General features: G+C 40.7%; 1 protein-coding gene across 1 annotated transcript in view; it reads left to right on the top strand.

Moving 5' to 3' along the window:
- fer1l6 (fer-1 like family member 6) overlaps positions 1–23,562 on the top strand; it is a 31,550-nt gene that overhangs the window by 4,832 nt on the left and 3,156 nt on the right. Inside the window, exons 7-30 of the mRNA XM_042426362.1 lie at positions 1,305–1,407; positions 1,871–1,990; positions 2,182–2,334; positions 2,455–2,626; positions 3,185–3,309; positions 3,849–3,983; positions 4,139–4,288; positions 4,382–4,489; positions 15,329–15,391; positions 15,946–16,044; positions 16,436–16,661; positions 17,713–17,843; positions 18,154–18,276; positions 18,381–18,426; positions 18,934–18,978; positions 19,612–19,703; positions 20,149–20,277; positions 20,367–20,507; positions 20,599–20,726; positions 20,832–21,002; positions 21,182–21,336; positions 22,452–22,594; positions 22,846–22,934; positions 23,057–23,155. Coding sequence (XP_042282296.1) covers positions 1,305–1,407; positions 1,871–1,990; positions 2,182–2,334; positions 2,455–2,626; positions 3,185–3,309; positions 3,849–3,983; positions 4,139–4,288; positions 4,382–4,489; positions 15,329–15,391; positions 15,946–16,044; positions 16,436–16,661; positions 17,713–17,843; positions 18,154–18,276; positions 18,381–18,426; positions 18,934–18,978; positions 19,612–19,703; positions 20,149–20,277; positions 20,367–20,507; positions 20,599–20,726; positions 20,832–21,002; positions 21,182–21,336; positions 22,452–22,594; positions 22,846–22,934; positions 23,057–23,155 — 2,946 coding nt within the window. The remainder of the gene's footprint in view (positions 1–1,304; positions 1,408–1,870; positions 1,991–2,181; positions 2,335–2,454; positions 2,627–3,184; positions 3,310–3,848; positions 3,984–4,138; positions 4,289–4,381; positions 4,490–15,328; positions 15,392–15,945; positions 16,045–16,435; positions 16,662–17,712; positions 17,844–18,153; positions 18,277–18,380; positions 18,427–18,933; positions 18,979–19,611; positions 19,704–20,148; positions 20,278–20,366; positions 20,508–20,598; positions 20,727–20,831; positions 21,003–21,181; positions 21,337–22,451; positions 22,595–22,845; positions 22,935–23,056; positions 23,156–23,562) is intronic.

Here is a 23,562-nt window from a genome sequence, read left to right as displayed (position 1 = left end):
ACACTAGAAGTCTGTTTTCGCATTTATCTGCAGAATGCAAAAATTTTCTATGTGTTCACCTTAAATCTGAGTTTAAGACGTACCTTGGAGCATGATTTGTGTTATCAACTAGTTTGGCGCCAATCCTGGTTCAGTACTCAACTTAAACAAGGGTGAGCCTTCAGTGCACCTACACTGAGAATGGACTGAGAATGGATATTTGCATATTAATCTATTCTGGATTTTTCAATGATGGAAAAGTAGTAAATGTAATTTTAAGGACTTTTTTGTGAAAAAAACAAAACAGATACAAATTATTCAAAGCAGTGTATTTTTACACATCTTAAAACATATGTGGAAGGGATCTTTAATCTTTTTTTTGTCATCTCTCTACTTCTCTACTTCTGACACTACATGACACCAAATGTGATGTAACATATTTGATCCAATGTCTGACATTGAGAGGAAGATGATTTCAAACCCCTGAAACTTGATAGTGTATGTCAGTGTTTTTAGATAGTTGTAGTATTTTTTATTCCATTTGTTTTGAGTTTCTTTCTCTTATTTTTTTCTCTTGATTTGGTACATTCAGTTCATTACAGACAGCACCCCATTGCTGCTAAAGCCAGATTTATAGTTCTGCATCACATTCAGGCTATGTGTGTTGCCTTTGTAATTTTGCAGACTCCTGAAGTACTGCACCACTGGAGACTGCAAGCTGAAAAAATGTTTCTTTATTTTCTCTAGCAAAGCCATTTCCACTGCAAACCTTCTGCTCACAGTGCGTTTACATGCACTTAAGAAACCAGATGGTGCAGATAATCAGGGAGTTTACATGCACTGTGGTAAACTGGTAATTGTAAATTCATGTATATACATGCAGCAGATCAGAAATCAGATTTCTCCCCTACCCCCTCCTTATTTTGGAACTGTGACTTACTGATTTTAACAGTATTCATGATGATTGCTCTATATCAAAAACTGAATGAAAAAATGGAAATACAATAACTGTGGGGCATAAAGCATGATGCGGAATGATAATGCACAATACACTGGTCATGTGTTACTTTGGCGCTATCACAGTGGAAATATGATGCTGAAATATAAAACAACAGGACTGCTGTACACTGTGACGCACAACTATAATTCCACCTCAACTCTACTGTTGTCTTGGGAAAAGTGTAGACGCACATGTGCTTCCTCAGTGATACACGGTGTCACCAGTTGTTTCTTATTACCTGCTAGTGATTAGTCTCACCAGGACAATGGTTCAGTGAGAATGTCCTCACAAACATGTGTTAAAAGCCTGTCCTGTTTCTCTGCAGGAGTTTCATAGCAGCAGCAGAGGCCAAGTTGAAGGCGGAGCTAAAGTCCACTTACCTGACACAGCTGGACAAGAAACGCCTCACAATGTGTAAACAGGAACTGGTGGGAAAACCTGAGACACACACACAAATACACTCACAGACACACTGAAAACACCTCATTAAATTTTAAATGAGTGTGCTCAGCCATTTTCTACTGAAAGATCCAGGATCTTTGGATCTTAAAAAGTTTACAAAGTAAAACATTTTGATTCCCTTACAGTACTCTGAGTAGGGTAATTTTCAACACACATCAAGAACCATGAAGATTAGGTATGAAGAAGGATGTGGCCGCAAAAGTGCACTTGAATCTTGTCATATCTCTTGATTTTGTTTGTTCAACAGCACAAATATCGTTTTTGATCTGTTAATGCTGTTCAGTACTGCTAATCTCATCACAATAATATGTATTTTGTTTAGTTTTACACTGCAGCGGCTTTAGATTTTCAGCTGGTTATTCATTTTGATTGCAGTGTTTGCTGTGCTGTGTTGCATTATAACAACGTGTGTATTTGTGTGTGTTGCAGGAGATTATGATAGGAGAGGCACAGTCTGTGGCAGAGAGGAAGAGGAATACTGGTGGCATGAAAGAAATGCTGCAGGATACAACAAAACTCATACAAAAACTACGCTTCCTTGTGGTGGAGGTACAGAACTCACCCTGTGTGTGTGTGTGTGTGTGTGTGTGTTTGTGTGTGTGTGTGTTTGCATGTGTCTGTATTTGTCTGTGCACATCCTGACACTTTCCTGTGTGTGTGATACATCACTTTTTTCTGCGTTTACCTTTTAAATTGTATTTGTTCTTCCACACACACCTGCACGCCTTTGCACACTGCAGCCCCAACACACAGTCCCAGACATATTTGTGTGGTTGCTAAGCAACAACAAGCGTGTTGCGTATGCTCGGGTTCGAGCCAGAGACGTGCTGTTCTCCAGCAACCAGGAGGCCAAAGGAATCCACTGTGGCAAGATAATAACACTTTTCATGAAGGTACATACATATACACAGAGATTTAAACTTTGGTGTCGTCTAGTATTGGACGGTTGGTAGGGAAAATCTGATATGTGTGTGTGTGCATATGCGTGCATGCGTGTGTGTGTGTTTGTGCAGCCTCCAGGGAAGCGTGTTGCAGGCTTGTCAGTCCAAGCGAAGCTGGATGTGTATCTGTGGTTTGGAACCTGTTCAGAATCCACTCACATGCTGGACAACCTGCCTGCAGGCTTCACTCCAGCCACAGGAGGCGCTGATGCCAACTGCCCTCCCACACACCTGATCTGCACAGGTGAGAAAGAAACAGATTACTACAATCCATTTTTTTCAGTTATTTTTTGTCATTTTGTCTTTGAAATTAGTTTTTACCACAAACTGAAAAACAAACATCAGTCAATACTAATTATTATTATTATTACTATAAACTAATCATTTCTAACAAACAGTTTTGTTAGACATTTTGGGAAATATGCTTATTTGTTTATATATATTAATTATAATAATTACAATTAATTAATATAAATTTGTTATCTTTGTACAGAGTCTTTTTCCTTTATTCTAGTGTTTTTGCTAAACTAACCTAGCCTAATATTTAATGGACAGGCATGAGACAGGTATTGATCTTCTTATCTAACTCTCCACCAGGAAGCAAATAAACGTATTTTATCAAACTATTCTTACACTAAACTCAATTCTACTGCAGTACTGTAGCTTTTAGAGCTTTTGTATGGCAAAAAAGCTTAAAAGTTAAGTTACACTAGATGCCACTAGTGATAAGTGAAAGAATATGTTTTAGTGATTTAAATTTTCCCCAGACTACATGGTCTTGTCTGTATGTGTGTGTCTCCAGAGCAGCATCAGTTCCAGTTGAGGTGCCACATGTATCAGGCTCGTGGTCTGATTGCTGCCGACAACTCCGGTCTGTCTGACCCATTCGCCCGAGTCACCTATCTGTCACACAGCCAGACTACCAATGTAAGCACACACTGTATGCGTGTGTCATCAATGTTCCTCTGAAATCATTGTTCTTATTTTAGACTTTTGTATTAATGATTACATTCAGATCACAGAGATGAACCATGAGTATTTTAATTTAAATTGAAATGAAACATGACAGATACAGCTTGTCGAAAAGGTAAAAATACTATTTCACATGACACATTTCACGTGGCATGTTGTGTAATGTGTTTTGGGGTGATGGAGGGAGATACAACAGCTCACAGTGTTAGCATGAGGCTATCTGCAGAATAATATTGACTCTCAGGTCATAGGTGTGCACTGTATAAATATGATTGGATGTAACTAGTGAGCCGGTGGCCACCTGATGTAAGCTCCACTTTTGAGATTGGACTTGACTAGTAGTTGAGTGATGGTCTTGTGAGTAGTTTATGACTAATAATAACATTTGCTATCTGTTGTAATCACTCTTTACTGTGAATAAGATTGTGCCTCCAGAGCTAACGCTGTCCGGATTTATTTATATGTGTGTTCTTGTGTGTATGTGTTGCTGTTAGGTGATCAGTCAGACTCTCAGTCCTACATGGAATCAATGTTTGCCAATGAACCGCCTCCTGCTGAGCGGAGAGCTGCAGTACATCCAGCAGGAACCACCTTGCATCCAAATAGAGGTGTACGACGACGACGCACTGGTACTGCTAACATCTTCGTGGTTAGACACACAGACAGATGAATAGATCAAGTCATGGTTTCATGACTATTTTGTATACAGTATGTTGCTAACAGCTGCTGATCGGACTGACCCTGTGACCATCTCTTTAATCTCACCCTGACCCCCCATGTGCAGGGTAAGGCAGAGTATCTGGGGGCCACAGTGGCGGTGCCAGAGGTGCAGCTGGCGTCTGACACCTACACACCTCCAACACTGAAGTACAGCCCACTGCACTGTGGCAGCCAGTCAGGAGGAGAACTGCTGGCTGCCTTTGAACTGGTGCAGGTCAGTCACTTCTATAACCATTCAGCTTCCATCATAATAATGCAATAATGTGAACAGTAATAATGAAGAGAAGTCATTGTGATAAATGTGTAGATTCCAATGTCTGGAGAGCAGATGATGCCGGCGTTACAGGAGCAAGAAGGAGGCGTCTACACGGTTCCTGCCAACATCAGGCCTGTTCTCAGCACCTTCAGACTAGAGGTTAGACTGCCTGTGTGTGTGTGTGTGTGTGTGTGTGTGTGTATTTAGGGACCGAGCCCAAAAGGCAGAGGACTACTCTGCTCCTCGTTATGTCACTCCCTCAGTGCTTTGAAACATTCCGCAATGCACAGTCATTATAAAATCACAGGAGAGCAAGAAAAGACTTTAAAACTCACACTCTAATATCTCAAAAACAAATAGAAAAAACATGGAAATTCAAAATTTGTAGGTCAAAGTCTCGCAACTCATTTAAAGTTCAAATGAAGTTTGTATCTAAAACTATCTCCATTCAAATATATGAGTATTTCTCTGTGTCCAGCTGCAGTTACCTATTGTCTCTCCACACCTGACAGTACACATGTCAATCAAACTTTCACCAGGTCTTGTGGGTTAAAAGTTTTTACTTTTCTAAAAATAAACTTGATGAAAATTAGGAAAATAATTTGTTTTACACACAAATTCATCAAGAGTTTTCAATTTACTAATTGAAATTCAAGTGAATGGGCCCAAAACTTGCATGATTTTGATGACACAGGTTTGAGCAGCCCTGCAGAAAATTCTCATCCTGTCGATCAAACTTTCAAAATAAAAGCACACTACACTTGTAAGAAATATCCCTCATTTTTAAAAAGCAAAATGATCTGATCCAGATGGGCCAGAGTGCGAGGTCCCGACCAACGTTGCTCGCAGCTTTAATTTAGTTAGTAGTCCTCTGCCTTTTGGGCTCGGTCCCTAATGATAATAATAATTCAGTGTTGGATCTTGAAACTTGAATATAAGTTCACCACCAGTGGCAGATTTTTCTTAGTGACTTGTAATGTGGGTGAAAGGTCAGAAACATGTCTTTGAAATCACTGTTGGAACAATGACATGGAAAAATGCTAACACCAACATAGCATATTGGCCTGTTTGGGAACCGATGTGGACAGAAAAACATAAAACCATCAGGAGAGAAAGACCCAATGAAAGCTCATGAAATGGGCTGTTGTAACATCAGTTACAGGTCTGGACTGGTATTGTCTTTGCTCCCAGTTTTCAGCCAATATTAGTTTACATTTTGGCTAATTTACACCATTAAATGTATGCTGAGTTCTCTATTAGCAGTTCCTGTTTACATGTAGCTGCTTCCTATGAGGACTTAATGTTGATCTTCAAAGATAATACTGTGTTTCTTCCCAGCATGAATAACACAAGTCATTTGACAGCCAGTTTATACTATTGTGAATGCAGTTTCCATTTGACTGTAGCTACTAATTCATTTTTACAACAATGAGTCTGAATGATTGTGGTTTCTTTTATTTGTAATCACCATTATTGAACTTTTGCACAGTTTCACATTTGCTTCCAGTAATTTATTTGAAGTGTGTTTAACTGGCTGCAGAGTTGTGCACCTACACACATAGTGGGGGCAGAAAAAATCACACGGAATAATAACAATCAAGTGTTTATGTCTGAAACATGTATTGATATTCATGCTTAGGCTTTGTCCAGCTGGATATTCATGTCTATTACAGAGCACATCCTGTCATTTCTTCACGGTTAAAATGGCATCAGGAACCATGAGTTGACTTTCAGAGGAGCACAGAGAACATTTGATTCCCCACCTCCTCCTGTGATGTTCATCCTGTCTGAATGGAACTTTACTCTTGTTTAAATCATAACATCATATTTGACAGCAGAGCTTCTACTTTCTAACATTCACAGTAAAGTAAAGTAAAGTCATGCAGTTGTTGTTTTTTTATTTTTTATTTTTTAATTTGTATTTTCATCTGGTATTTGTGATCAATTGAGGTTTAATTTAGTAGTTTCCAATCAGCCTGACCTGCATGTCTTTGTGTTGTGGGAGGAAACCCGAGAGCCGGGAGAAAACCCACGCAGACACGAGGAGAACATGCAAACTCCACACAGAAACAAGCAGAAACAGGCAGGTGGAGGTGTTTCTGTGAGGCTGCAGTGCTGATCACTGAGCCCGCGTGCCGCCCTGAAGGGGGAAGGAAGGAGGTTAGGAAAGGTGGAGGGGAGAGGGAGGAGAGGTAGAGGGGGAGAGGAGAGAGGGGAGGGGTGAGGAGAGAGGTTGGCGGAGAGGGGTGAGAGGTAGAACGGAGTAGGAAGAGGAGTTGGGGGTAAAGGAAGATGAGGAAAGGAGGAAGGATGGGGGTGAGAAAGATGGAAGAGAGGAGGGAGGATGGAGAGAGGGAGGAAGGGTGGAGAGGTGAAGGGGTTCTGCTTGTTGTTCAGCCTCCGCTGGACAACAAGCAGTTTCCTCCACCTTTCTGTCGCTCTTCTTGCGTCTCCAGCCCCAAAAACCTGTTTTCTTCTCCTTGTTTTCTTTCTGTGTCTGTGCCATCTTCTCCTCTTTTTCTTTTTTCTTCTTTTCCATCTTCTGCTCTTGTTCTTTTTTCTTCTTTTCCATTTTCTCCTCTTTTTCTTTCTTCTTCTCTTCTTTTGCTCTTTGTTTCTTTTCCTCCTTCTCCCGTTTTTGTCTTGCTTTCTTTTGTTTCTTGTCCTCATTTTCTTGTGGGTTCTCTTCTTTATTCCCTTCATTTTCTTGTGGGTTCTCATCGTTCTTCGCTTCATTTTCTTGTGGGTTCTCTTCTTTATTCCCTTCATTTTCTTGTGGGTTCTCATCGTTCTTCGCTTCATTTTCTTGTGGGTTCTCATCTTTATTCCCCTCATTTTCTTGTGGGTTCTCTTCTTTCATCCCCTGGTTTTCATGTTCTTTCTGTTCCATCTTCTGGCTGTGCAGAAGCGCCTCCTCTCTCAGCTGGGCAGAAGCTAACAGTATGGCTTTTTCTGCCTGCCATCTGGCCGTGACCTTGTCACACTCCTCCTTCCAGAAGCGTTGGATGCTGTCGGCCTGCATGCTGTTGCTTTGGACACTTTCTCTGAGGGAGGAGATGAGTGTATCTCTCTCAGAGATGTCCTCTCTACTCTTCTGGAGTAGAGAGGACACCTCTGTGAGTTCCCTCTCCTTGGACTCCAGACGTTCCGCCAGCCTTCTTATGGTGGCGTTACTGGCCTGTAACCTCTGGTCACAAAGCAACCAGTTGCCCAGCATGGGCTCCACAGTTTGGGACCAGTTGTTCCATTCCGCAATCTGCCTGTGAGCAATGTTGAGGCAACTCTGCAGATATCCGCAGTCGCGGCAGGGAGGCCTTCCAGCCGGTGGTCTCTGCCGGTTGGGATGCTGATTAGGACGCTGATGTGGTGCAGCATCAGCAAATCTGCCCTGACGTCTTGGGTTATCTCCTCTGTTCATTGTTTTTACAAAGACAATGTCCAGAGGTAGTAAATAGTAAGATGTCTGTCGTAGACTGTAGTGGTAGACGCTAGTTGTGCGTGAAGGATGGTCTTCGTTCTTCGTTCTTTGGTCTTTGATAGACTGTGAATCTGTAACACGATACTTGTGTGCGGATGTGAGATGAAATGGTCTCAGTTTACAGATAAACTGATGATCCACAATCTTGCATCATAAAGCCGTCTTGCCTTTGATGTGTCATAGGTTCACAAGGGTCACATATCTGATGACATCCGGAACTGATGACATCATGAGCTCAACCTTGGAGGAGGTCATGTGACCTGACAGCAGATATCAGATTAAAAAATAAAAGTTGCATTAAAAAATGAAAGTTGGATTAAAAAATAAAAGTTGGGTTAAAAAATAAAAGATATCAGGTTAAAAAACATATCATATCACATTTAAAAAGATTGAAATCTTTGGAGCAAAGTTACATTGATGTTGACATTATTTAAATTACTGACTAATGATCTCTAAACCAGCTGATTTCTACTTTGTTTTGGAAGCTGATTCATCAAACACCTTTACGTTGAACTTGCTTTGTGATACAGACCCCTGAAAAATTTACCTAGTTGACAGTTAAAGGCTGCTGTCAGTGTTGGAGGGATATTAAAATCAAAAAACTCAGTCAGTGGTCATCATAATGCAAAAATGAGTGCAATAATTTCTGTTTGAGACCTCATTGTCACATCAGCTTGACAATATTTACTACAATATTTGCATTGCATGTAGTGGTGTGGGTGTTATGCATCGTAGTTGATCCATGATCCATATAGATCGCCCCCCATGGTTCGGCAGGCATGTGAACTGCGGATTAACTGCAACATTTAATGTCGCATTTAAGACGACGTAAACAAACTGCTGGAAGTACAAGTCATGGACAGACAGCTGAGCAGCTAATTAGCTACATAGCTGCTAACTGACGTTAGCGGTGCACTTTTCCCTAGTCAATGTTTCTTTGGTGGCTCGTTCAACAAGCTGCAGGACAAGACGTGTGTTCATGTTTGCAAATTATCATCAAGTTTTGATGATGTGGACACAAAATGTTGTTTCATTCACTACCATGTTTAAAAGAGGAAGATATCAGGCCTCATATTGCAATTTAATCTAACAATTGAGCATTGAGTATTTTATATATTTTATTTAAACATTAGACATCTTGAATGTTGTTTTCATTCAAGACCATGGGCAAAAGTTCCTTGCTGTAAGTGTTTTACAGAATATATGGAAAACAATGTTTTATTTGTCCCTCCCCCTTTTTTTTGGCTGATCCATAAAATGATCCGATCCATGACTCAGATCTGTGATACGATCCGAACCGTGAGTTTTGTGATCAGTTGTCCCTTAACTGCATGTATGTCAGAAAGGTTAGTGTCAGCCTAAAAAATATGGCAAACTGTTTAGCATGAATAATGTAGTGTGTAGATTTCATTTAGATGGCTTTGCCCTCCCACCCTCATTACTGCCTGTGGTTGCAGAGAGAAACTGTATCCAGCTACAGTGAAGCAGCCGCGCAGATGAATGAATATGAATTTGGTGCTAATTACACTGTGAATAATAGTCACTGAAATGTTATTAACACAACAAAACTTGTAAAAAACTCATCTGACCCCTCCCACCCCATGCCGCCACCAATCAGAAACCAGCTCACATAAACATAAAGTCTGACTAAATGAATTAAAGATTCCATGTGGAATTTTTTTGTAAACAAACAAAGCTTCTGTTTGCATTCAGTGTTCAGTTTCTCACCACGACACATTGATAACATTGAGTAACTAACAGCTACTAACAAACATGTTACATTACTTACATCTATGTTCACTAGCTGCAGCCTTCTTCTTTTTCTTTGCTCACACATTTTTGCATTACTTGGTGCGTTAGCACCAAATATTTGAGTGTTTGTTTACATTTTAACAAACAGTCTCCATTAAAAGTCTGCTGAATTAGCTTTTAGCAAGTCCTGTTTGTAATGTAGCCTACTATCACTGGATTACTTTCATACTGAAGAAACCTTTCAAATGTGATGATTCTCAGGCAAGTTCTGCAGCCTCTTTTTTCTATGATTTCAAAACATTTTCAAAACATTAAACACATATTCTTAAAATCACTTTGGCACATTTTGAACAGAATTTTCTCTTAAAGCAACATCCTCAAAACATTCTCACAATGTAAACCTTCGTAAACATGCCACATTGAAGGAAGGTTTTATAAAATGATGAAAAGCAGTGAGGCATTCTTTCAAATCCAATGTTTTCCCAAAATCACATAATTCATATAAGTCCAACGCTGCTGGCAGCTTTAATTTAGTTAGTAGTCCTCTGCCTTTTGGGCTCGGTCCCTAATGATAATAATAATTCAGTGTTGGATCTTGAAACTTGAATATAAGTTCACCACCAGTGGCAGATTTTTCTTAGTGACTTGTAATGTGGGTGAAAGGTCAGAAACATGTCTTTGAAATCACTGTTGGAACAATGACATGGAAAAATGCTGACACCAACATACCGTATTGGCCTATTTGGGAACCGATGTGGACAGAAAAACATAAAACCATCAGGAGAGAAAGACCCAATGAAAGCTCATGAAATGGGCTGTTGTAACATCAGTTACAGGTCTGGACTGGTATTGTCTTTGCTCCCAGTGCTCAGCCAATATTAGTTTACATTTCGGCTAATTTACACCATTAAATGTATGCTGAGTTCTCTATTAGCAGTTCCTGTTTACATGTAGCTGCTTCCTATGAGGACTTAATGTTGATCTTCAAAGATAATACTGTGTTTCTTCCCAGCATGAATAACACAAGTCATTTGACAGCCACTATTGTGAATGCAGTTTCCATTTGACTGTAGCTACTAATTCATTTTTACAACAATGAGTCTGAATGATTGTGGTTTCTTTTATTTGTAATCACCATTATTGAACTTTTGCACAGTTTCACATTTGCTTCCAGTAATTTATTTGAAGTGTGTTTAACTGGCTGCAGAGTTGTGTCTGAATGGAACTTTACTCTTGTTTAAATCATAACATAATATTTGACAGCAGAGCTTCTACTTTCTAACATTCACAGTAAAGTAAAGTAAAGTCATGCAGTTGTTGTTTTTTTATTTTTTAATTTGTATTTTCATCTGGTATTTGTGATCAATTGAGGTTTAATTTAGTAGTTTCCAATCAGCCTGACCTGCATGTCTTTGTGTTGTGGGAGGAAACCCGAGAGCCGGGAGAAAACCCACGCAGACACGAGGAGAACATGCAAACTCCACACAGAAACAAGCAGAAACAGGCAGGTGGAGGTGTTTCTGTGAGGCTGCAGTGCTGATCACTGAGCCCGCGTGCCGCCCTGAAGGGGGAAGGAAGGAGGTTAGGAAAGGTGGAGGGGAGAGGGAGGAGAGGTAGAGGGGGAGAGGAGAGAGGGTGGGGTTTAGGGGGAGAGGAGAGAGGGGAGAGGGAGAGAAGAGAGGGTGGGGTTTAGGGGGAGAGGAGAGAGGGGAGGGGTGAGGAGAGAGGTTGGCGGAGAGGGGTGAAAGGTAGAACGGAGTAGGAAGAGGAGTTGGGGGTAAAGGAAGATGAGGAAAGGAGGAAGGATGGGGGTGAGAAAGATGGAGGAGAGGAGGGAGGATGGAGAGAGGGAGGAAGGGTGGAGAGGTGAAGGGGTTCTGCTTGTTGTCCAGCGGAGGCTGAACAACAAGCAGTTTCCTCCACCTTTCTGTCGCTCTTCTTGCGTCTCCAGCCCCAAAAACCTGTTTTCTTCTCCTTGTTTTCTTTCTGTGTCTGTGCCATCTTCTCCTCTTTTTCTTTTTTCTTCTTTTCCATCTTCTGCTCTTGTTCTTTTTTCTTCTTTTCCATTTTCTCCTCTTTTTCTTTCTTCTTCTCTTCTTTTGCTCTTTGTTTCTTTTCCTCCTTCTCCCATTTTTGTCTTGCTTTCTTTTGTTTCTTGTCCTCATTTTCTTGTGGGTTCTCATCATTCTTCGCTTCATTTTCTTGTGGGTTCTCATCGTTCTTCGCTTCATTTTCTTGTGGGTTCTCTTCTTTATTCCCCTCATTTTCTTGTGGGTTCTCATCGTTCTTCGCTTCATTTTCTTGTGGGTTCTCTTCTTTATTCCCTTCATTTTCTTGTGGGTTCTCTTCTTTATTCCCTTCATTTTCTTGTGGGTTCTCATCGTTCTTCGCTTCATTTTCTTGTGGGTTCTCTTCTTTATTCCCTTCATTTTCTTGTGGGTTCTCATCGTTCTTCGCTTCATTTTCTTGTGGGTTCTCATCGTTCTTCGCTTCATTTTCTTGTGGGTTCTCTTCTTTCATCCCCTGGTTTTCATGTTCTTTCTGTTCCATCTTCCATCTGTGCAGAAGCGCCTCCTCTCTCAGCTGGGCAGAAGCTAACAGTATGGCTTTTTCTGCCTGCCATCTGGCCGTGACCTTTTCACACTCCTCCTTCCAGAAGCGTTGGATGCTGTCGGCCTGCATGCTGTTGCTTTGGACACTTTCTCTGAGGGAGGAGATGAGTGTATCTCTCTCAGAGATGTCCTCTCTACTCTTCTGGAGTAGAGAGGACACCTCTGTGAGTTCCCTCTCCTTGGACTCCAGACGTTCCTCCAGCCTTCTTATGGTGGCGTTACTGGCCTGTAACCTCTGGTCACAAAGCAACCAGTTGCCCAGCATGGGCTCCACAGTTTGGGACCAGTTGTTCCATTCCGCAATCTGCCTGTGAGCAATGTTGAGGCAACTTTGCAGATATCCGCAGTCGCGGCAGGGAGGCCTTCCAGCCGGTGGTCTCTGCCGGTTGGGATGCTGATTAGGACGCTGATGTGGTGCAGCATCAGCAAATCTGCCCTGACATCTTGGGTTATCTCCTCTGTTCATTGTTTTTACAAAGACAATGTCCAGAGGTAGTAAATAGTAAGATGTCTGTCGTAGACTGTAGTGGTAGACGCTAGTTGTGCGTGAAGGATGGTCTTCGTTCTTCGTTCTTTGGTCTTTGATAGACTGTGAATCTGTAACACGATACTTGTGTGCGGATGTGAGATGAAATGGTCTCAGTTTACAGATAAACTGATGATCCACAATCTTGCATCATAAAGCCGTCTTGCCTTTGATGTGTCATAGGTTCACAAGGGTCACATATCTGATGACATCCGGAACTGATGACATCATGAGCTCAACCTTGGAGGAGGTCATGTGACCTGACAGCAGATATCAGATTAAAAAATAAAAGTTGCATTAAAAAATGAAAGTTGGATTAAAAAATAAAAGTTGGGTTAAAAAATAAAAGATATCAGGTTAAAAAACATATCATATCACATTTGAAAAGATTGAAATCTTTGGAGCAAAGTTACATTGATGTTGACATTATTTAAATTACTGACTAATGATCTCTAAACCAGCTGATTTCTACTTTGTTTTGGAAGCTGATTCATCAAACACCTTTAAGTTGAACTTGCTTTGTGATACAGACCCCTGAATAATTGACCTAGTTGACAGTTAAAGGCTGCTGTCAGTGTTGGAGGGATATTAAAAACAAAAAAACTCAGTCAGTGGTCATCATAATGCAAAAATGAGTGCAATAATTTCTGTTTGAGACCTCATTGTCACATCAGCTTGACAATATTTACTACAATATTTGCATTGCATGTAGTGGTGTGGGTGTTATGCATCGTAGTTGATCCATGATCCATATGGATCGCCCCCCATGGTTCGGCAGGCATGTGAACTGCGGATTAATTGCAACATTTAATGTCGCATTTAAGACGACGTAAACAAACTGCTGGAAGTACAAGTCATGGACAGACAGCTGAGCACCTAATTAGCTACATAGCTGCTAACTGACGTTAGCGGTGCACTTTTCCCTAGTCAATGCTTCTTTGGTGGCTCGTTCAACAAGCTGCAGGACAAGACGTGTGTTCATGTTTGCAAATTATCATCAAGTTTTGATGATGTGGACACAAAATGTTGTTTCATTCACTACCATGTTTAAAAGAGGAAGATATCAGGCCTCATATTGCAATTTAATTTAACAATTGAGCATTGAGTATTTTATATATTTTATTTAAACATTAGACATCTTGAATTTTGTTTTCATTTAAGACCATGGGCAAAAGTTCCTTGCTGGAAGTGTTTTACAGAATATATGGAAAACAATGTTTTATTTGTCCCTCCCCCTTTTTTTGGCTGATCCATAAAATGATCTGATCCATGACTCAAATCCGTGATACGATCCGAACCGTGAGTTTTGTGATCAGTTGTCCCTTAACTGCATGTATGTCAGAAAGGTTAGTGTCAGCCTAAAAAATATGGCAAACTGTTTAGCATGAATAATGTAGTGTGTAGATTTCATTTAGATGGCTTTGCCCTCCCACCCTCATTACTGCCTGTGGTTGCAGAGAGAAACCGTATCCAGCTACAGTGAAGCAGCCGCGCAGATGAATGAATATGAATTTGGTGCTAATTACACTGTGAATAATAGTCACTGAAATGTTATTAACACAACAAAACTTGTAAAAAACTCAACTGACCCCTCCCACCCCACGCCGCCACCAATCAGAAACCAGCTCACATAAACATAAAGTCTGACTAAATGAATTAAAGATTCCATGTGGAATTTTTTTGTAAACAAACAAAGCTTCTGTTTGCATTCAGTGTTCAGTTTCTCACCACAACACATTGATAACATTGAGTAACTAACAGCTACTAACAAACATGTTACATTACTTACATCTATGTTCACTAGCTGCAGTCTTCTTCTCTTTCTTTGCTCACACATTTTTGCATTACTTGGTGCGTTAGCACCAAATATTTGAGTGTTTGTTTACATTTTAACAAACAGTCTCCATTAAAAGTCTGCTGAATTAGCTTTTAGCAAGTCCTGTTTGTAATGTAGCCTACTATCACTGGATTACTTTCATACTGAAGAAACCTTTCAAATGTGATGATTCTCAGGCAAGTTCTGCAGCCTCTTTTTTCTATGATTTCAAAACATTTTCAAAACATTAAACACATATTCTTAAAATCACTTTGGCACATTTTGAACAGAATTTTCTCTTAAAGCAACATCCTCAAAACATTCTCACAAAGTAAACCTTCGTAAACATGCCACATTGCAGGAAGGTTTTATAAAATGATGAAAAGCAGTGAGGCATTCTTTCAAACCCAATGTTTTCCCAAAACCACAAAATTCATATAAGTCCAACGCTGCTGGCAGCTTTAATTTTTATATACATTTTCAACAAATCATTTTAAAAAGCCAAAATCAACAATGACTTTATGCTTCCAACTAGTACTGCCAGGTTAGATGTGGTTAAGTTCAGAGTAAAGTTGTGTGATAGAGTTTTGTCTGCTATCTATATAAACACACAATGAAAATGAAAAACACTGCAATTTTAGGAATAAAACTGATTTTTCTCCTGAGAAGCTGACAGGTTAGAGGGAAAACGTTTTTACCCAATAGTACTGACATGAAATGGGAAAACTGATTGATTTCCTGTTTTTGAATGTAAGTAACTATTTAGCCCTATGCACCAAGCTAACCCTGTGTGTGTGTTTTGTCTCTCTGACAGGTGTTATTCTGGGGTCTGAGGGAGCTGAAGAAGGTTCAGCTACTGTCTGTTGATCGCCCACAGGTACGTGCTGTTTTAGGTCTTTGCTTCCTTGGAAGTCACTATATCAAGATTTGACTGAATGGACCATTGCAGCTACTGAATGAGAATTTTATTTGGTTTGTTAAGGTGAAGCGAGTTGGTTCCATCTCCAGCCTCTCTCTGTTAAAATTATAACTTAATCTCTCCTTTCACTATTTGACCCTAATTTGCTGTTTCCTGGTGCTACAAGTCTTATCACTGTCTACCTGTGTGTTGTCCACTGTCTTAGTTGATGTGCTCCCTTCTGACTACAGGACTGAACTAAATTTACACATCTACTACATCTGTTTTTGGTTGGAGTCAGTGTGTTGTATATTATGATGTACATTTGCAAAAGTGGTTGGTTGCAACTGTGATAAAGCATTTCTTTGTCTGCTTCATGTATGCCATTTCAAATTAGATTATTTGGCCATTCAACAAAAGCACAATTGTAAAAACAACATCACAATACCCAGTTACACAATAGAAGAAACTATGAAAAACAGGAGGATCAAACTCTAAACAAACTGAATAATAATCCCTCTCTCTCTGTCCAGGTCTTCATAGAGTGTGCAGGGAAAACGTTGCGTTCTTCCGTCATTCAGAAGTATAAGTCCAACCCAAACTTCACCACGCTGGTTGATTCCATTGAGCTGGTAAGACCAATACAATATTTATAATGTATCATAAAGTAGTACACCCTGGCTTACTTTTGGGGCATCTTAGAAGCCTATTAGTCCGAGATGCATACACTACATGGCCACAAGTATACAACTGGACAACAGTGTGCATCAAACTTTGTGGTAACAGTTTGGGGAAGGCCCTTTCTTTTTTCAACATGACAATGTCTCCGTCTGGAACGCCGACTGTGATCCAGGTCTTATCACTCAACAACAGTACTTGACCTCACTAATGCTCTTGTGGCTGAATGCAAGCAAATGCCTGCAGCCAAATTCCAAATTCAATAATCCCATATGGGTGTAATGTTCAGGTGTCCACATACTTTGGTACAATGTAAGAACTCTCTTCTGTTCTATCGTCCTGCAGGAGTTACCGGAGAATGAACACCTCCACCCTCCTCTCAGTATCACTGTTGTCGATTGGCGGGCCTTTGGTCGCAGCACGTTGGTTGGAAACCACATCATCAACAACCTCAAGGCCTTCAAATACATTCCACCCCCAGCCCCGCCTGCACCCATACAGACACACACACCACCCAAAGTCACATACAGCCTTGAACCTGCCCTGACACCAGAGCCACAAGGACCTGAGGGTAATATGTGTTCTAGATTCAAGATATTTATTCAAGATTCAAGTTTATTGTCACTCCGGTTGTACAAGTACACTCGTGAGAAATTCTTTGGCTGGTGTGTGTGTGTGTGTGTGTGTGTGTGTGTGTGTGTGTGTGTGTGTGTGTGCATGTGTGCGTGGGGGGGCATATCACACCCGGTGATACGCTGGGCTATGTGCACAACTCTCCCCAGCACCTTGCGGCCCATGCTAGCACACCACATTCAGGGAGAGGTGGTTGTCCTGGCACCACTGTTCCAGGGTGGTCACCTCCTCCCTGTAGGCCATCTCATTGCCGCGGGAGATCAACCCCACAACTGCTGTGTCGTCCGCAAACTTCACAATGGTGTTTGTAGTCTCTATAGCACACAGTTCTGGATGTAGAGGGAATACAGGAGGGGGCTGAGGACACAGCCCTGTGGTGCTGATATATTATTGCTTCTAGTCATTGTCAAACAACGTAGTAAAGTGATAGAAAGTAGATGCCTCTGATAATGTTTAAGAGCAGCTACATTCAGGCCGTTAAAAACACTCTGGTAAAAGCCAGAAAAGAACTTACTTGAAATACCACAAGACCCTAAAATCACCCTCCGAGCCTGATGTTCCTTGTTTATGTTGTTAGATTTTTTTGTTTGTTAGACCAAATAGCTCTGTATGGTTAACAATTACTACTTTTACCACATTCTTTTTTAAAACATCTGATTTTTTTGACCAATAAAATGGCATATGCAGAGCCCATAAACTATATGTCTATTTAGCTTGAAGGTTTATTATTGTCCCTGGAAATAGTAGTTCAATAAAACATTTGTTGCCCAAGGTCCACTTACTGGAAATTTTCTGAAGCTTTCAGTCACATCTCATTGCTGTCATAAAACCACCTGCTGATGTGACTGAAAGCTCTGGAAAAGGCCCAGTGAGTGGACCTTGCCAATCTGCCCATTGGAAATGGGTAGAAAGTGCTAATGATGATGATAGAGGGTTTGATTACAAATTATTTATCCTCTAATCAAGAAGATCTTTGTCTTGTCCAATAGGACTGTCTCAGCCTGCTGGAGAGAGCAGTTCCACCGGAGCAGCAGCAAATCAGGATTTCCTGATCACTGTGGAGGAAGAAGCCCCTCCTCCAGCCCCGCCTACCCAAAAGCCTCGACCTGCGAAGAAAAAGGTGAACACAAACACACACACACACACACACAGGTTTACCTAAGTATCTTTTGGGGTATTTACATAGACTTACATTAATTTCCTGGAGACTTGCCGTAACCCTAACCATAACTACTGACCCAAAAATCAGCATTTTGCCAGTTGGGGACACAGCTTTTGTTCCCAATTGCACAACCTAACAGTCAACTTAAGACCAGTTGACTGATACACACACACGCGTGTGTGTGTGCACAGATCAAAAACAGTGTTCTTCTTGGTCACATATTCAACTCTTTTAATGTTATTTGCATGTGTGTATGTTTTAAATCCAGGACAGCAGCACAAAGAGCACTCGTGGTCGTTCCACCAAGCGGAGGAAACGTACCATCGCTGACGAATCAGCAGAGAGTGTCATCGATTGGTGGTCCAAATACTACGCATCTGTAGAGAAACAGGTAGCTTTGAGTGTATGTGTTAAACACAGGCTTGCAAAAGATTAAAAAAAAATCATTTGAAAATTTGAAAATGTCAAACATTTGCCCTCCTGTTTGTATTCTAGGCCAAGCAGAGGGAGGGCTCTCCATTCCCCCATGTGTTCGAAAGAGGTAAGAACTCCTCTTTGGTGACATTATGCCTCCCTCAGACAGCCATGTTGGAGGTGTTCTCTGAACAGCTGGTTGTGTTATGCTTGTTTTTCAGATAATCTCATGATCATAAAGTAGTGACATTGCTGACTTCTTTGTGCAGTACTGGAGTCCTTAATGTTTGCCTGACTAAAAGGGAGCATTTATGAGCCACAGCCAAATAAATATTTGACTTCCGACAACAGAAATATGTAAATGACAACAACTAAATCATGAGTTCAGCTGTATTAAATGGAGAGTAACAAACTATGTCTTACCTACTCCTTACCAGATGTTGGTGGTGACTAACAGTAATTTAATTACAATGTGATTGGAGATCTTGGCAAAAACAACTTTAGAACACACAACATGTTCACCACTGATAATATGTATTTAGGTCTGTAATTAAAATGTAGGTAAACTGATCATAGGAAAGGTTATCCAACACTTTGCCCCTGACACACACACACACGTTGTTGTGTATTGCAGCTCTGTCGTTCCACACCATGCTCAGCGATGGAATAGACTCCTTGGGTAAGGACAAAGACATGAAACTAAGAAAGTTGTTGTCATTGATGGGGGATTGAGCATTTTAAATCCCATGTTTAAATTTCTGTAAGAAAATCTGCTTAGCATCCTGGGAATTGATGGTATCTTATTGGTTTCAGTGGTATATACTGTAGGCATCTCTGGTTTTGGCTAGTTTAGGTTGTAACATATAAGCACATTACTTGTTGTGTGGTTCTGTCACTGCATGATCTACCCTGCAGCTACCACTGCTAGCCTCCAGCTTCTGGTTTTTCAGCAGTGGACACAGTGCCATACACTTTTGTCTCACAAGGATCACTGTGTTCTCTATGTTTGGGTGGCCAGCATTTGAAAGATTTGTATTTATCCGGAAAGATTAACAGCATTAAAAGGAAACAAACAAATGATGGTACTTGACACATGATAAAAGGGAACTGTTCATCTTTTTTGTTTCTTTTTTCTTTTGGTGAATAGGAAAGGGGCTTGGTGTAAATCACAGACCTCGCTCTTAAGAGTTTCTACTACTACTACTTCTAGCATCTAGATTGTCGCTTCTGTGTCATCACAGTAAAAATAAAAGTTCTTTGCTCTCTATGTCATGTTTCCCACTAAACATATATGTCTTGTTTGTTCCATCAGTCAGTAGCCAGTCGGATGGAGACAAGAAGAGGAAACTGAAATTAAAAGCAACACCGGAGCCAAGTCTGCCTACTAAACTAGCCACACTGCGGGTACTCAATTCACAAACACTGTTGGTTTTATCAGCCATCTAGATTTGAGAGTGAAAGAGGGCTCAGACAATACAGCTAACTGCAGCACAGATTAATTTCCTACTACTACTATCAGCAGTTCCCTCACACTCCTGTTTGTCTTTGTTGCACCTGTTAGGGCAGGACAATGTGCACCATTATCACTGATATTAGTTCATAGAGATTGTGACATCAGGACATTCGCAGCATAGCTCAAATTAGTGTGCATAAAGGAATTACTATTTTATTTTCTTGTAGACATGTTGAATTTCATGTGGATTGATTTTGTAATTTTTGCATGATTACTATAAATAATCTTAAAAATGTGTGCAATTTTTTTAAATCAAACAATTTATCTTACTACTGAAATGTGTCAGAGAGAGAAAAGTTCAATGGGGTGATACTGATCCTGTCCTGCTCTCTGCAGCTGTACAACAAAGAGCTGGAGGCAGAGTTTGGGGCTTTTGACGACTGGGTGAATACATATGAGTTGTTCAGAGGAAAAGCCAATGAGGAAGAGGGGGTGACACAGGAGAGGTTCGTTGGCAAATTCAAGGTGAGACAATTAGGTTGAACGTCCTCTAAGGATCCCACTTGACATATCTTCACCATTGATGTATTGGACTGTGAATTCCTTCTCTGCAGGGGCGTTTCTGCCTGTATAAGCTGACTGATGACGAGGCAGAGGACTGGGAAGAAGCCGAGAACACTGGGTGCTTCAGGGTCAACAGAGGAATCCCACCTAATGGCCCGGTCCAAGTCCTCATTCGGGTTTACATCGTCTCTGTGAGCCATGCTCTGTTGTGGATCTTTTTTTAAAAATGACGATCAATCTTGGTTTAAGATGTCTATAAATGTTCTTAAATGTTCTCCCCAGGCGTCTAACCTTCACCCAGCTGACCAGGATGGGAAGGCAGACCCTTACATCGTTGTTCGGCTTGGCAAGAATGAAATCAAAGACAGAGACAACTACATCCCTAAACAGCTAAACCCTGTGTTTGGAAGGTAAATGGCTGCCTGACTACAGCTTAAAGTAGAAGCCGCCCCAGAAGTTTCACCTTGTAAGCCTGCTGCAGAACCTCTCAGATTGTTTCTCTTTCATTATTTCAGGTCTTTTGAGATGCAGGCGACATTTCCTCAGGAGTCTCTGCTGTCTGTGTTAATCTATGACTATGACATGGTGGGAGGGGACGACCTGATAGGAGAGACTCGCATTGACCTGGAGAACAGATTCTACAGCCGACACAGAGCCACTTGTGGACTCCCTTCTGAGTACAGTCTGTGAGTCTGGACATTTGTCTCCTCTTTGGGAACCAGAGGGGAGAAGATAATTCAGATTTATTTTTTCCATTTGGTTCCTTCAGGGCCATGTTGACTAATTGGTAAATAATCATTCTGAGTGACTCTTACTGTAAAATAAAGGCACTGTTCCTTCTCTTACCGCTTTGTGTGTCTGTCAGTGAGGGTTATAATGCCTGGAGAGACTGTCTGAAGCCATCAGAGCTGCTGTCTAAGCTGTGCAGAGAAAACGGTCTAGATGGTCCTCATTTCAGACCAGGACGCATCACTTTGGCTGACAAAGTCTTCGCTGGCAAGACGCTCTTCATGCATGAAGGTACGCTCCAGACACACAACATATTACTCTTGAGATGCAAGTTAACTATAACCTTTGCACCTATTCAATAACATCTAAAGTGACAGAGATCTGCAGTGATTTGCAGGATTTTCCAACTGAAGTGTCTCTTCTTTATAGGAAAAGTTCCCATTTCGGGGTTAGCTACAATGCTTGCTCATGTCTTTGGTTTCATAGAAAGGATGCTGTAGTGGAGAACTTCTTGATTACTCAATAAACACACAAAGAGAGCTTTGTGTGCTCTAAGTATCTTGCCAGCATTTAGACATCTGGTCTTATGTTTTATTCTGGATGATGTTCTGCCAGTTACTGCATGTTTTTGCCTATGGCATATTCCCACATCACCGGAATGTGTCTCTGTGCTGTCATTTTCTCTTTCCTAGTTTATATTTTCATCTAACTGTAGCTTCTTCCCTTTATTTATAGAAGTATGAAACATTAAATGGTAACATTTCTGTTTAGGTAATGTTTGTGACTTCTGATATGTTCTCTTATTACATCTTTGCTAGATTTGGACATACTCATCGTAAGGAGTTAATAAGCAAAGTGTAACATGTTGGTCTCTGAACCCTTCAAAAAGACGGGGTGCTTGTCAAACACATGTGTTGCTCATTTGGAAATGTTATGTTGTGCCCAATATTGAAGTCAATGTATTTTGGGGCTTGCCTTTTTTTTTGTTATTTTGAAGCCAAACTATTGCCTATGTCAATGCAGGCGTCTGTAATAGTTATGTCACTTCTGTCAGTGTTAATCTTTAAGAGACAGATAGATAGATGTTTGGTACATTACTATTAAACATATTAATATTCTTTATCTAAATACAAAGTTTTATCTTAGTATTTAGATCAGGTAAAATGTTTGGCCAGTGTTTTAAAGTGCTGCAATTGTATCATTTACATTTATTGTTTGGGCAGAATCTTCTGTCCAAAGCAACTATAAGGTGTATGACACAGTTGGATTGTGAGCGTAAATGACATAGACTTCAGGTTAATTTATGATGATAGCCTTGTGGTGTGTGTGTGTGTGTGTGTGTGTGTGTGTGTGTGTGTGTGTGTGTATGTGTATAATATTGATGACAATGTGTGCACATATCCCAGATGAGCCGGTGGAGTGCTATGAGCACTTGTCTCTGAAGGTCCTGCATCGCTGGGCAGAGATCCCAGCTGTGGGATGCAAACTGGTACCAGAACACATCGAGACCAGAACTCTGTTCCACAAGGCCCGGCCTGGGATGGACCAGGTATAACTAAGCACACAGCTCTGGAGGGAACATATAACCTAAGCATTTTTACACTTTTTTCCACAGACAACCTGCTTTAAAAAGGCAGCAGGGATCTGTATGTCAAGCTTTGTGTTTTCCACCAGCAGAAGCAAAAATATCACCTCTAGGCCAAACATTTCAGCATTTAATATCTGACTAAAAATACATACTTATGCATCACAAACTGCTTTGGATCAACAGTGTGTGTGTGTGTGTGTGTGTGTGTGTAGGGTCAGGTCCAGATGTGGGTAGATATCTTTCCCATGGACTTGCCTCATCCTAGACCTCCAGTGGACATTTCACCTCGAAAACCCAAAGGGTGAGAGCAGTCTGTCCAACAGCACCTGACAGCATGACATGCTAACCAATATTTAATGTCTTTACAAAACGATATTTGTTTTTGAAAAAGAAAAACAAACATGTGTGTGTTTGGGTGTGCAGGTATGAGCTGCGAATCATCATCTGGAACACGGAGGATGTGATTCTAGAGGACAGTAACTTCCTGACCGGTCAACAGTCCAGTGATATCTACGTCAAGGGGTAATGACAAACTTCTTCTGTCTTTTTCAAAGACATATTTGTTAGTTTTTCTTGCAAAAGTTTTGCTTTCTCTCATAAAAGTAATGCTGAAACAAAAATACTTAGAGAAGAGTGTTCCACTTAAAGGTTTAGGGCTGTATTTTAAAAGGCTACATTACTTAAAGGACAGGTTCACAATTTTTCAAGTCTGTCCTAAAACAAAAGTCAGGTGACCAAATGAACAATAACACACTTTTCTTGCTGTAATCATTCTTCCTGTTCATGCTGGCCATTAAGAGATCACTTCATAATGCACTTTCAAGGTAAGTGATGGGGACATAATCCACAGGCCTACTTTTTTTTTTTTTTTACCAATAAGACTGTAACTGATATCTACTTTATTTGACTAACTCAGAGGATTGATTTTG

The sequence above is a fragment of the Thunnus maccoyii genome, chromosome 11 (assembly GCF_910596095.1).
Source record: "Thunnus maccoyii chromosome 11, fThuMac1.1, whole genome shotgun sequence".
Classification (NCBI taxonomy): domain Eukaryota; kingdom Metazoa; phylum Chordata; class Actinopteri; order Scombriformes; family Scombridae; genus Thunnus; species Thunnus maccoyii.
The sequence above is the reverse complement of the archived record's forward strand: the minus strand, read 5'-3'. Positions and strand labels throughout refer to the sequence as shown.